Here is a 13,518-nt window from a genome sequence, read left to right on the forward strand (position 1 = left end):
GACAGAACACATGCTCACAAAACCATAAGTACTTACTTATTGGGGTGTCTCAATGTTCTCCCCATTGACAGGGTGCTTTTCTTGACCCCAGGGGCCCCTGGGATAGGGTGGGAAGTGGAAGTGGTGACCATTGTTGGAAGTCCTCAGGAGCAGAGACCCACCAGTGCCTAATCCAGGCTCCTGCTGGGGCAGGTGGGCTTTTCTTCTGTCCTGGTCCCCAAGTCTCCCATTGGCCACCCCATCTTATGACTGGTCTACTCAGGCTTTCAGGAGATCTTCGGGGGACAATGCTTGCCAGTCTAATCACATGGGAACATGTACCTTTGGGTTAGTCCCACCCTAGACCTCAGGGCCTCTGGTGCTACCCTGCAGCCAGGAGCCAGGCAAGCAGCTCAACAATGGGATGGGAAAGCCTGGGCCAGGCAGGGGCTCAGGCTGAATGGAGGTCAGGAAACACTGACCCTTCCCAGGTAATACTGCCCCACACTCTGGGGGTGGGGCTTGGGTGGACTGACAGTCCACTTACCCCTTTGATGGATGCTTTTGTACAGTGGACAAGCTGCACTGTTGTACCAGGCGGCCCGGACCTTATTTAACTTAGAGAAAGAATTAGAGAGAAGGCAACATCTTTCCCAGGGAAATTGCCCGGACGGGGAGAGATGTCCAAAACCTCCTTCTGTAGAATGGAGATTTTGACAGACCCTATCCTATCAGGAATAGGGATAAGATGAGTCCACCTGGGAGATGCCCTTGGTGCCTGGCAAGTTTCAGCTGGAACGTCACTAATATTGTTCTTGTGACTACTGTTCACCTTCATGCTTTCTCCTGTGGACCGACTGGCCTGTTACTTCAGTGACCTTTCCCTCTTAGAGACCACACCCATTGTCACCAAACAGTTAACGATCATGGCTGCCAGGGCAAGTGGAGGGAATTGTTTGGGAAAAGCCCCTAAGACTGCTCCCTTCCTGACCCGCCCCCTCCTTGGCCTTAGCCTCTAAAATTAGCACTTCATTTGTGAAGCCACTGCAGGCCCAGAATCTATACATCTCCATCTAAATACGCTGCCTTCGGAGCAGCTGCAAAATGCCATTAATTTTGGGAAGTGCTTTGCGGATGGCATACATATTTAACAGCTGAAGCCCAGGGCATTAAAATGGTGCTCGCCTTAGCAATGCGTCTCCAGCCCAGCAACATTTCCTAGGGGGTAATTCTCAACTCTGAGACTACTTATTCATGGACTATTTCACAATTTATTACTGGAAATGTCCAGACAGCCAGTTCACCGGCTTCTTCAGCTGCTAATCGATTGCTCAGTGAAGGTGCCCTCAATTTCATAACTTCACGCTCTCCTATTGCTCCTGGAGAAGAGCCGTGGGATCAGGGGTAATATTTCTCCTCAACAAGTCACTGAAAACAGGGGTCCAGAAAAATAACCTTTCCCCACTTTCTGTCATAAGGCTCTCCATCTGGGCTCGCTACAATCACTTAGCAATAGAGAAGCCAGGCCCAGAGCTAAGCTTCTCCCAGACACAGGGCCAGAAGGTTGAAAGAGGAGGCAGGGAGGGGGCAACCCCAAGAGGAGAAGTGTTCAGGGTTTAGCCACCCAATAGTTGGGTCCCTGAGTGCTCTGACTTAGGCCATGCCTCCCTGCATCTATGCATACGTGCACATGTATATGACCCACATGTTTTCTGATTGCTGCCTGTCTGACCCTGCTTGGACACACAGCAAGAACCTAGACCTGAAGCCTTTGCCTGCTGTAGCACAAAACAAGACAGGGCATTCAGAGTCACATTTCTCTAGTGGGAGGACCCAGAATGGCCCCTGGCCTGGCATGGTCTTCCTGGCCCACATTCTGGCTTCTGCTACTGGGTGCTGGGGGTCAGCTTGCCTGGCAGCTGAGTCTATGTGGGTCACAATGTGCACACTGTACTGGTATGTATCCAGAGGCCATTAGTGGCCCATCCCAAGAATTCACATCCACCCACATGCACCCCGATTACCACTCACATCCACAGCCGAAAGTACCTTGAACCTTCAAAAGCAGGGCCCCAGGAGCACATTGCATGAGCTTTCTTGGTGTGAGCTGAGGTTTGGGTGCATGAATTTTTCATGAGCTTGTGAGTGAGCAGAGCCAGAAGAGAGGCCGGGCCTGCAGGGAGGGTGGTGGGGTAGGCTTCCAGCTTCAGAATGGGGATCTGCCCTATGATCTGACTGGCCAGAGGGTACAGTCAGGCTCATGTCTATCATGTCTGTCCAGGGCAAGGCACCCTGAGTACCTAAACCCAGAGGTTTAGAAAATGGGGTTGGTGAGCCCACACAGGCTGCTGTGGCCTGCCACATCCCAGGAAGACAGGTGCCCTTCTCATCAGGGTTCTCACCTCCAGAGCCTGGTCCCCTAGGGCAGAACAGTTTGATGTTCTGATCCTGTGTCTTGGTACCTGCCTATCACTCAAAGTGTGGTTGCCTTGACAACACAAGGCAAGACAGACAGGGGCCTGTGCTCTCAGCAGGAGGTGCTGGCCCTGCACACAGGCAAGCCAAGCAAGGGGCTGAGTTTTCAGCCAGGACAGCTCAGCCAGCGCCACTCCCTATGATGTGTGTAGCTGTCCCAGGGTTAGGTATTTAGCCTGATCCTAGGGCCAGGATCTCAGACTGTGGCCAAAGGAGGAAGGACATAGAGGATAACCTGGAGCCTCATGTCTCTTGGAGATTCTAGAGATCTGAGAAGGCCCTGGGTGGGGGTGACAAGTCTTAAAACGATACAGCAGAGTGTAAACCTGGGGCAGTAGGGGATGAATGGTAGGCCCAGGAGAGCTCACTGGGCTTGAAAAATGTTCCAGTGTGAATTGAAAGTTTGAAACACAATGTGCCCCAATGCCAGGAATCACCACTCTGCCTGTGCTCCATCTTTGGTGAAGTTCAGGGCTCTGCCTGTGGCCATACACGGTGTGTGGTAGTCAACCTGAGCTCACTGGGTCCTGGACCAACAGGACCATTATAATAACTGCACTCACCCCACAGGTGGTTTATCAGCATCCACCCCTCAACTCTAGGAAGCAGTGGTGATGGCTCCCAGGTCTTCCTTGTCAGATAGGTCACAGGCACAGAGCAGGAAAACGGTGTCTCAGGCCCACACACGATGTCAACAGAGAAGCCAGGACTCTACCCCAAAGTCTGTACTCTTAGTTATTGCTCATCCCCTGTTCCTGCAGGGGCTAAAGAGCTGCTGGGCCATTTCTACCCAACTGACTTGAGGCTGAGGGGTAGTGGGACAGATAGAGCTGTGTCCAGGCTATGAGCCAAGACTCAAAGGGGCTTATCTTCCCCCACACCCTCCTGGGGTTCGTGGGAACCAGTCAGTTCTGGGCATGGGACCTCTGGTGATAGAGTGATCCCAGCAGCTTGGGAACCAGTGCTACTATGGTGAAGAAACTGTGAAGACTGACAGGTCAAGAGCATGTGTTGCTTTTCAGAAGGAGGAGAAGGAGGAGAAGGAGGAGGAGGAGGAGGAGGAGGAGGAGGAGGAGGAGGAGGAGAAGAAGAAGAAGAAGAAGAAGAAGAAGAAGAAGAAGAAGAAGAAGAAGAAGAAGAAGAAGAAGAAGAAGAGAAGACCTTGTGCCTCTGCAGAACAGTAATACTCTTTTTTTTTAGGGGAGGGGGTATCCTGGAGCTCACTGTGTAGACCAGGGTAGCCTTGAACTCACAGAAAGCCACCTGCCACCTGCTTCCTCAGTGCATGTACCACCAAGCTGCAGCCAGTTCCACACTCTTGAAACAGGGCAGCTGTCATTTCAGTGAGATGCGTCCCAGTGTCTTTCAAGGTGGCTGTGTTTTGCATCCTGTTGGGGAGTCCTCAGCTCGAGTTTGGAGTCTTGTTTCCCGGCTGCCTCCCCTCAGCTCCTGTAATCATCTCTCCTCCTCATCTCTCAAATCACATTTCTCTCACCTCGTTTTAATCTTGCCTTGCAAAAAGTGTTTTATTTATATCTCACATTTCATGCAATTCTGCTTTTAATCTTTTACCACCTTTTTATTTTATTTTTACCCTTTTATATTGAGCGTTGTCACACTTTCATCCCTTTGCTTTTTGACATTTTTTTGCCTGAACATTTTTTTACCTTGTCTAGCCAGCACTGTAAATTATTTAATTTTTCGTCCTTCTTAATATCTTCCTTTTTTCTCTCTCTCCTCCCCTCCATTATCCCCCAACCTTTCTATTTAGCTCTGCTCTCGCTGCCCTTTATCTTCCCTAGTCCCTATTTTTATCCACACCCATACTCCCTTAATTGCTCATCAGTCTCCCTTAAGTCCCGGGTGCTTTTTGTTTATTTTTATCATTTATCTTTTACATTAGTTTTTCCCCTGCTCCTGTTGAGCTCTTTCTGACTTACAGCTTTAGGATTTGTCTCCTTAATAAAAAGAAGGCCATATGATTATTTGGAAGACTCCTGGAGTTCTAGCTCCCTGCAAAGGCAGGATGACCCCTCCCTGGTTCTCCTCCTCTGGCTCTATCAGCAGCCTGTCCACAATACCTATTCAACCTTTATGGGCTTTAATGAGACTTCTCAATGACCATGACTCTGGGGGCTGGAGATGAGACCCATTGGCTGAAATTCTCCTCAACACATCTATTAACTTCAGTGTCCTTTCTAGATGCCTGGAAGAATAGGGGGTATTTTATAATTGCTTGCTTAACTCTTTCATGGTGCCCACTACCCAGCTACTGAATCTATGCCTGGTAGGCACCATGACACTAAAGGGGATGGTGGTCTAGTTTGGCCTCACTGAACTGCCTCAGTGGGGGACATAGAGGAAGCCACCTCCATCCGAGCACCATGGAAAGCTTCCGGTACTTAAGTCCAGGCCTTGCCTGTGGAAGGCTTCCTTAATCCTAGTGGGCCCACATTGCTTTCATGGAGAGGAACAAGCCCAGGTATCCAGGTATGGGTCTTACAGATTTAGTTACTATATTCTAAAGGGTTGACTTGGCCAGAATTGTCCTCAAAGGGGTCAGCTTCTGTTCAGCTGTGGTGAGGTTCCTTTCTACCAGGGTGGCCATGGGGGAAGTGGGGAATTGTCCCTAAGAACAGTGCTGTGATACAGTGGGGGTCTGCTCTGAGCTTCTGTTTGTCCTTGCAGCCTCCCGGGAGGCACATGAAGAATGGCTACAGCATTGGTCAGTAAGGGGAGGGCAGCGGTGCAAGCCGCAAGGTGCAGGGAGCCTGCGAGAGTCCACGAGCCACTTCCTGGGCAGGAGGGGAATGGAAGTCATGGAGAAGGGGCCTGGCTAAACTGCCTCAGCTGGGGAGGCAGGAGGGGCTACCCATATCTAAGCATCACGGAAAGATGATCACACTGGCTCATCACAAAAAGAGGATGGGATGTGGCTATTCAAGGGGAGAGGTCACACCCTCCAGCTCTCGGGACCTATAAACCCTGTGCAGTGTGGCATGTATACAGGCTCCCAGGGCTCTCTGATGTGGCCATAGCACCTGATATAGCTGCAGGGGCTCAAGGGAGGGGTCTTAGCCCTGGAACATGAGGTGGGAGAGCAGCCCCTTAGCTGTGATGAGCAGTCACTCTTTTGTGGACCTACTGAGAAAACAGGGACTCCGATGTGCAGGTAGGTGATATGGTAAACACAGGTTTCTTTGGGTGATGGGAAGAGTTCCTGGGTTACAACCTCCCTCTAAGAGCTTTCTGAACCTTTCTACTTTCTTGTGATACACTTTGCTACTGTCTACTAGGAACCTCCTAAGGGGTACCCAAGATGTGACAGGTGGTGGGTAGAGGGGTCTCATAGGACAGATGGTCAGCCCACTTCTAGGTCAGACAACCCTTCCAGCAGGGCCTGAGGCTCTTACCAGCACAGTAGTGACAATGAGAGACCTGTTGGTCAGAGAGTCTGTGACATTAGGACCTCGGCCTTTGGCAACCTCAGTGATGTTGAGACCGTCAGCTGGACTCCACACCCCAACCTGGAGGGAAAGACAGACAAAAAAAAGGTGCTGAGTCCTTCCTTTCTCCACATCAACAAGGCCATCTGCTTCCAGCCATCACAGCCATTTCTGTTGTCACTGTAACTGTGTGTTTCGAGTTAACATTTCTGATGACAACCCTGCTTCCCTCCCTCCTCTAAGGAGACTTCAAGGTGTGAATTTCTCTTTTTCCTCTTGCAGACAAAGTCTCAGCTAAAGGAGAAATACAGAGGAGCTTCAGGGATCTGGGGAGACCCCGCAGTAGATACCCAGTAGGGATAGAAGGGCCAGGGGTCCTGGGCTAGACCACGGCCACCTCCTGACAAGACACAGGGCACACAGCTGCTTACCCAATGGGTCTCTTCCAGGCCAGACACCTGAAAAGCCCAGCTCACTCTGGAATGTAGGAGATGCTCCCATTGGGAAGAAGGAGAGGTATTCCACATGTGTGGATGAAGGGAAGGAGGAACCATGGGTGAACAGGCAGCAGGCTAGCCTTGGAAGCTGTTTTGGGTGACAATGTAAGCCCTGTGAACTGCACTAAGGTAGAAGGCAGTTTGCTTTGTGGTTTTCTCTCTAAAATGGGCATATACTCTGGTCATCATGGGAAATTCCTCCCAGCATCCTTACCAATATCAAATCAGAGGCTAAAGTCAAGGAAGGAGAGGCAGGGTTTAAAAGTCACCCCAGGGTGACGAGATGGCCCAGCAGGTACAGGCACGTGCTGCCAAGACTGATGACCTGAGTTTGATCCCTAGGTCCTACATCGTAGAAGCAGAGAACTGAGTCCTGAAAGTTGCCCTCTGGTCCTCACAGGTGCACAGTGGCGTGATTCCATACATGCACATACAATGAATAAATAAATGCAGTAAATTTTTTATAAGTCACTCTAAAGCCCTGGGCCTCTTGCAGGTGCATTCTGAGCAAACTTCCCAGTTGGGCCTCATCTTGGCTCCTCTCTCAGGGAAGACATCAGCACACCCACTCTGTCCTTGGCCCAGTTGGGGGTACTCAGAAAACCTAATCAATTAAACAGAGGCCAAGAGCAAACATCCCACTCAGAGAGCTGTGCACAACAGATAGCAGGAAGATACGTAATTATGCTTGGGTAATTCTGCCTTAATCCTCCCAAAGCCACCGGCTGGAGCTAGCTGGATCAGCTCTGACCCAGCTTAGCAAACAGAATGAGGCAATGAGAGGCTATGGCTGTGATGGGGGCACAGCATGGTCTCTGCCTATGTGGACCACTGGGGCCACACAGAGTGGAGATGGGCAGATGGGAGTGGAGAGGCTCTTCTCGACAGTGGGCCAAGTCCAATGTGGGGATGCTGAGCAAGAGGGCTAGGTACAGGAGGCACTCAGCAAACATCTGTCCAGAGGCGGGTGAGCAGCAGGGAGCTTCAGGCCAGCAAGCTTTCTACTAAGCCCTGATAGATGCCAGGCATGGTGGGAATGAAAGAATGGGAGTGAAGAGGCTGTCTGCTTACAGACCCAGGCGGCTATGACTGGGAGCCTCTGGTGGGCATCCTGCAGGCCAACCTCCATCCAGGGATAATAGAGTTTTCCTTGAGTATTAGCTACGGTCAATTTGTACCAGCTGCCTGGAGGGCTGTTGGGAGATAGATGCAGCAGGGTGGGCTCAGATGCAAGAGTGCTCCAGTGATCAATTACTGATGCCTGCCACGGGCACAGGAGCGGAAAGTGACAGCATGTGTGCCATCTATCTACTAGCCCTAGAATCTGACGCTGTCCCTAGAGATGAGTGGCTGAGAGAGCAAAGTTAGGACTGCTACCTGTGAGCACCATGTCAGCTGCGCCACTGCCCAGGAGGAAGGCTGTTCCCCAGCACCAGGGAGCTTAAACAAAGACTGATGGGAGCTCCTGGACTGTGCCTGGGACGGGAAGTGGGTCTCGGGTGGTCTTAGGAATGGAGGCCTCAGTCCCCATCCTTGGGAATTAATGCCACACATGGCATGAACTAGTTGTTGAGGAATTGTGAGGGTTCCTGGCCACCCCTCTCTATACAGTGAATGGGAGGACCCAGGAGAGAATCAGAGAGCCATGGCCATGGGTATACAGAGGCTAGCACTTGAGGCCAAGCAGAACCAGGTCCACGCCTGGTAGGACAGATGTCACTTTTACAGCCAGGGCACCGGGATGGGGTCACACTCAGAGATTTTGGAGGGTGGGAACCTAAATCAACCTTGGGGCATTTCAGGGAGTAGGACACTGGGCTGGGTGGGGAAGGCAGCCAAGGAAATCCTCAGAGTCTAAAAGGCCCCAATGAAGTGCTGCAGCCTACTGACTTGGAATCGGGGAGCCATTGGCAGGGCAGAGCTGGGTTTGGTGAAGCTCTATCTGAGAGTACATTCAGAACGGATGAGAGTGTGAGGCGGGAAGCAGCCCTCGGTAGAGGCTGAACCACGCAAAGAGGAAAGGCGTGTGGGAGTCTACTCCGAAGGCCCTGCTAGCCTCCTGGGAACTGCTCTCCATATCTTATAAATGCCGTATCTCAGGGTAGGAAGGGAACTCAGGTGGCTCTCAGGGACCACCTGCAGTGGGATGGGTGTGGCTGAGTTGCTGGCTCCTCCAGATGCTAAAAACTGGGTCCCCAGGTTAAAGCCTCTTCTTGGCACAGCAGCCTGACTTTAACAGCACACACCAAAGGTTCTTGGGGACTGGAGAAAGCCTCATTAGAATATTTCCATGTTGGCCAGATGGAAGGACCCCAGGTCCAGATAGGATTGCTTTCTTGGACCAAAAGCTGGAATCTGTGGTGTGAGAAGCTGCAATTGGGGGGAGCCCAGACCCCAAAGATTTCAACATCTCTTTGAGGTAAGGATTTTCTCAGTCTCCCAGACAAGCAACCTCTCCATATTTGCTTAAATGCTTCCAACGATTGTGAGCTTACTATTCCAAGTCAGTCACTCTGTGGAGGCTACGAAGTTTAACTTAAGAACATATATGTCCTTATTGCTGACCCAGCCCTGCAGTTTGCCTCACAGTCTTGTGTGTTTCCCTGACAAGCCTAGCTCACAGAGTGATGGCATAGTTTTCTGTTCGAACTTGGTCACTGAACTTGGCACCCTCAAGTGTAACAGGACCCTAGGATCTCCTTTAGCCCACAGCTCCTCTAACCTAGAGGCCATGCCGTGAGGGTTTAATCTCAAGGGGATGCTTGCAGTGGCTCTTGCCCCTCTGCCTGGAAGTTGTAGAAGGCATTTCCAACATCCCTGGTCCTCTGCTGAGCCTTCTCCAGGGCCTACGCACCTTCTCCAGGCCATCCTCTTTCAGGCTGATGATGTCCAGATCAAAATCAGTCCGCAAGCCACTGGTTTTGTTGAAAACAATCCGTCCAGTTAATCCTTCCCATTGAGCCTACGGAGGGGAGAGGGCAGAGCGGCAATTCCTCGGGCTCATAAATCATCATTCGGTACAACTGTACAATGCTTCATTTTAATTACTCCTTGCACTGATACTGTTCCCCCAAGACCATGATTAATTAATAATCACCTCCATCATTGCTCGGGCTGTGGTGCGAGCCAGCGATTTCCATAAATTCTATTACGCTCTTTAGCCAGATCTACATCTGCACCTTCTCGTGTACAACATCGATCTCGGATGCGCTCAAACGAGCCCCCGCCTCGAAGCCCTGGGAAGGGGGAGCCCGTGTCAGATCCCTGGAGAGGGCCAGGGAGGAAGATGAGCAGAGCTGGAGCTTCAGACCCACCAAGAGATAGCAATGCCCACAGGCCCAGGAGGCTCTGTTTACAAAGCCATAGCCTGGGAGCATTACCCCCAGAGAGGGAGGGAGCTGGACAAAGTCCCTCCATCTGCTGCTGCAGCTTCATGCCACAATTAAGAACTCTGGGGTCCAAGTTCCAGGCTCAACTCCACTAGCTCTGTGACCTAGAGTACTTTTGCTTCAGTTTCCTCGGCTAAAATGGAACTAGTCGTGGTTTTCATCTTTCCAAAAGTCGAGAGTGAAATAAGCTAGGGAAAATAGAGAGAAGAGCCTGATCGAACACAGGCCCTGGATAAATGGCAGCTTCTGTCATTCTGTTGTCATTAACACAGACAGAGGCAGGTATAACTTAATACAGTCTATCTTCTAGGCCGGGGGGGGGGGCAGTCTGGCATGGCCTGTGCTTGTGAATAGTGGATAAGCCCACAGCCATTCCTACCTGTCTATGGAGAGTTCTGCTGCCTTCAGATTTGCCAGTGTTGGATATTGTTATAGACTGTCTCTTTCCTGGGGGTTCAGAGTAACTATTCTTGGTATACACAAGGGTGTGTGGTGTACCTTTTTTGTGTGTTTGTTACATGTATATGTGCCTGTAGGAATGTATGCATGTGTATGTAGATACGTGAAGTCAATGCCGAATGTTCTCCTCAGTCACTCTCCATCTTATTTAAAATAAAATAGCAATAATATATAAACAAGTGTGTTGCATATACATGTGTAGGTACCCATGGCCACGTAGAGATGAGAGTTGTCTTCATCTGTTGCGCTCCACCTTATTCTCTTTAGATAGGGTTTCTCACTAAGCCTGAGGCTTGCCCTCTTGTCTAGGGTAGCCGATCAACAAGTTCCTGGGATCCAGTTTCTGTTTCTGTTCCTTAGTGCCTGGGCTACAGGCAGGTGCATCCATGCCTAGCTTTTAAGTGAGTGCTGGATTTGAACCCGGGTTCTTAAGATTGCACAGAAAGAGGTTTTACCTGCAGAGCCATCTCTCCAGCCCTTCCATCTTGTATTGTGAGACTGTGTCTCTCACTGACTCAGCCAGGATGGCAGGCCAGTAATTTCTGTGTACCCATTTGCCTGCCTTCCCAGTACTGGCATTATAGATCTACACTGTGCCCAGATTTATATATGGGTGCAGGAACTCTAACTTTGATTCTCATGCTTAAGTAACAGGCTCTTTATTGGTGGAGTCATGGCCCTAGCCAGAGAGGTGATGCCACAAGACATGACCCCACTGTTGGTGTCACTTGACTTCCCCAGTAGCCTTGAGAGCTGGCCTGGTGAGGATCATGATTTCCACATTTCAGATGGGGAAACAGGCCAGGAGGGAGAGGGTATTGGGAGCCCCACACCTTGCCAAGCTAGACCCCTTGTCCCACCCCTCACCACTTGGTTTGGACCCCTTCTCTCTTTTTTCTCCTTGGGGTTGATGCTGGTGGGCATGTTACAGTTAGATTTCTGAATCTGGGAGAAGACCCACCATCCATCCTGGGGTCCAAGGAAACAGGGAAACAGCCAGTGTGTGATGGTGGTGGGTCCCCAGCCAGGCTAGTGGGTGGAGGGGGAGGAATGAGGTATCCAGAGGAGAGGTGTGGACAGCAGGAGGTATGAATTCTGGAAATCTGGCTGAGCACTGGTTTGGATATAACAGGTTCCTGCTCACCCTATAGTCTGAGCCAGGCTGCTGGCCTCTTCCTGGAATGAGCATCAGCCCCCACCACATGGTCACCACTTCTCAAGTTCCTGGGTCCCAGAAGCTTATCTTTGAATCCCACCTAAAGACTTGGAGTGTCTCCCAGATCTGGGGCAGTTCGGAGTCCCTGTAAACTTTTACAAATAATGGTAGATGATAGCTGGGTTAGGGGCAGGAGGATTGTGAATTCCAGGCAGTCTCAGTTACTTACTGGGGTTCTGTGTCAAGCCCTCCTCTGAAAAAAAAAGTGGATGTACAAAAGTTGTCCTAACTCAGAGGCAACATCCTGGAGCCCCAGAAGGCTACAGAACAAAAGGGGCTCCATCTATATAATAGCCCACTGGTGTGCAGGTTCTTAAAGTGGCGGTGAAGTGCCCAGTACCATGCTTGTGTATATGCTCATGACAACTATTATGGGTTAGCATGTTCTTTTGTGGATTCTGGAGCCCCAGGGACTCCTGGGAATAGAGCTGGTCCTCAATGGGAGACGAGCAGAACTTTGGACAAGGCCAAGCTCACAGAGGAAACTTATAGCAGAGAGTTACAAATCCCACCCTTAGGGATCCCACTGAACTTCCACTGTGACCCTGCAAAGTGAGCTCATCATTGTCTCCATTTCCCAGATGTGAATACTGAGGTTCAAAGACAGACTGAGGCATTGAAGAGATAGTTCAATTAGTAAAATGCCTGACACAGAAGCCTGAGGTATTGAGTAGGATCCCTAGCGCTCACATGAAATGTCAGGTGTGGTTGCAGATGTCAGTAACCCTAGCACTGGGTGTGGGTGGGGTGAAGACAAGTGGATCACCAGGGCTCACTGGTCAGCTAGCACACCTAATCCGTGAACAGCAGGTTCAGTGAGAGAGCCGGGCTCAGAAAAACCGAGGCAGAGAGTTATAATGGAAGATACCTGACATCTACCTTTGGTCTCCATATGAATAAACACACACACACACACACACACACACACACACACACACACACACACACACACACGGAGGCCTGGGAAGCTGGGAGCCAAGGGGACAGAGATTAAAAGCCACATCAGAGAAGGTGAACAGCTCTGTTTATGACTTTACAGGGAGGCCCAGATTCCCTCAGGCTGGCTCCCCCTTCCCTCTGGCTTCCATCTCTCTGTTGCAGCCCACACCCTCTGGCTATCTGCTGGCCCCCAGGGAAATCTCAGCAGGTGTCTTCAGCTGCCTTGCTCCTACAGAGGAGGCCTTCCTCCCTGTCAGTGCCAGAGGAATTAAATGCCAGCAGGTGCGGCCTGTCTGTGGGCGGGTGGGCAGGGGCAGGGCAGGGAGCCACGGGCAGCTCCTCCCCGTGACATTTCCCAGCCCATCCGCCCCCTTTAGCAGCTGCTCAGGCCTTGCTAAATGAAAGATGCTTCACACGCTCTGAACTCCGGCCTGGTATTTTCCAGCTACTCTCGGAAATGCCAAGTCTTTAAAATGATTTACTGTCACGCAGTCAGACAGGGAGATGGGCAACTTGGAATCGGACAAAGGGAAGACTGGACTCTGCAGGGTACCTGGGTTCTGGAAGTGGCCAGTTATAGCCCAGTATTTCATGGCTGCTTTTGCCTGGCCCCCAGAACCCTAATGAGAAAAGGAGTTCTGTAAGGGATGGGAGTGTGTCCTCCCCCCCACACACACCCCCCATCTGGGTAAGAGAGCACCTGGAGGGGAAATGGGACTTCTCTTTCTAGGATGGGCAGTGGGGAATCTGCTCCCTTGGGCATTCATGGCTGAGCCGCATGCTTTCTAAGTGGCAAGGGTTGAATAGGTGGGGTCCCTGAAGCAGTGTGGGCTGCAGGCCCTCTAGCTGGAACCCACTACCCAAAAGGCAGTTAAAGTGACTACAGATGATGGTGACTAAACAATCAGGGCTGTCACACTGACTGTGTCAGGAGGGGCACAGCTCTGAGACCAACCCTCAGCCAATGGAAGAATCTGGACTTCCCTAGAGGGCTTCATCTGAGCTTTTTGGTGTTGGTCATGGTCTGCCTACCCACTCACTCTAGCCCAGGATAGCCCTGCCTAGACCCCGTCCTTCATAGCCTTTCCTTCTAACTAGTAACTGAGACTGGATGCTGG

General features: G+C 51.0%; 1 protein-coding gene across 2 annotated transcripts in view; it reads right to left on the minus strand.

Annotated features, from left to right (window-relative positions):
* Grik3 (glutamate ionotropic receptor kainate type subunit 3) overlaps positions 1-13,518 on the minus strand; it is a 214,035-nt gene that overhangs the window by 39,326 nt on the left and 161,191 nt on the right. For both annotated transcript variants that reach the window (XM_035438913.1, XM_035438914.1), the window contains exons 8-9: positions 9,252-9,359; positions 5,868-5,981 (exon numbers count right to left, since the gene is read on the minus strand). In XM_035438913.1, the coding sequence (XP_035294804.1) occupies positions 5,868-5,981; positions 9,252-9,359 (222 nt within the window). The remainder of the gene's footprint in view (positions 1-5,867; positions 5,982-9,251; positions 9,360-13,518) is intronic.

This window comes from Cricetulus griseus, chromosome 2 (genome assembly GCF_003668045.3).
Source record: "Cricetulus griseus strain 17A/GY chromosome 2, alternate assembly CriGri-PICRH-1.0, whole genome shotgun sequence".
Classification (NCBI taxonomy): Eukaryota; Metazoa; Chordata; class Mammalia; order Rodentia; family Cricetidae; genus Cricetulus; species Cricetulus griseus.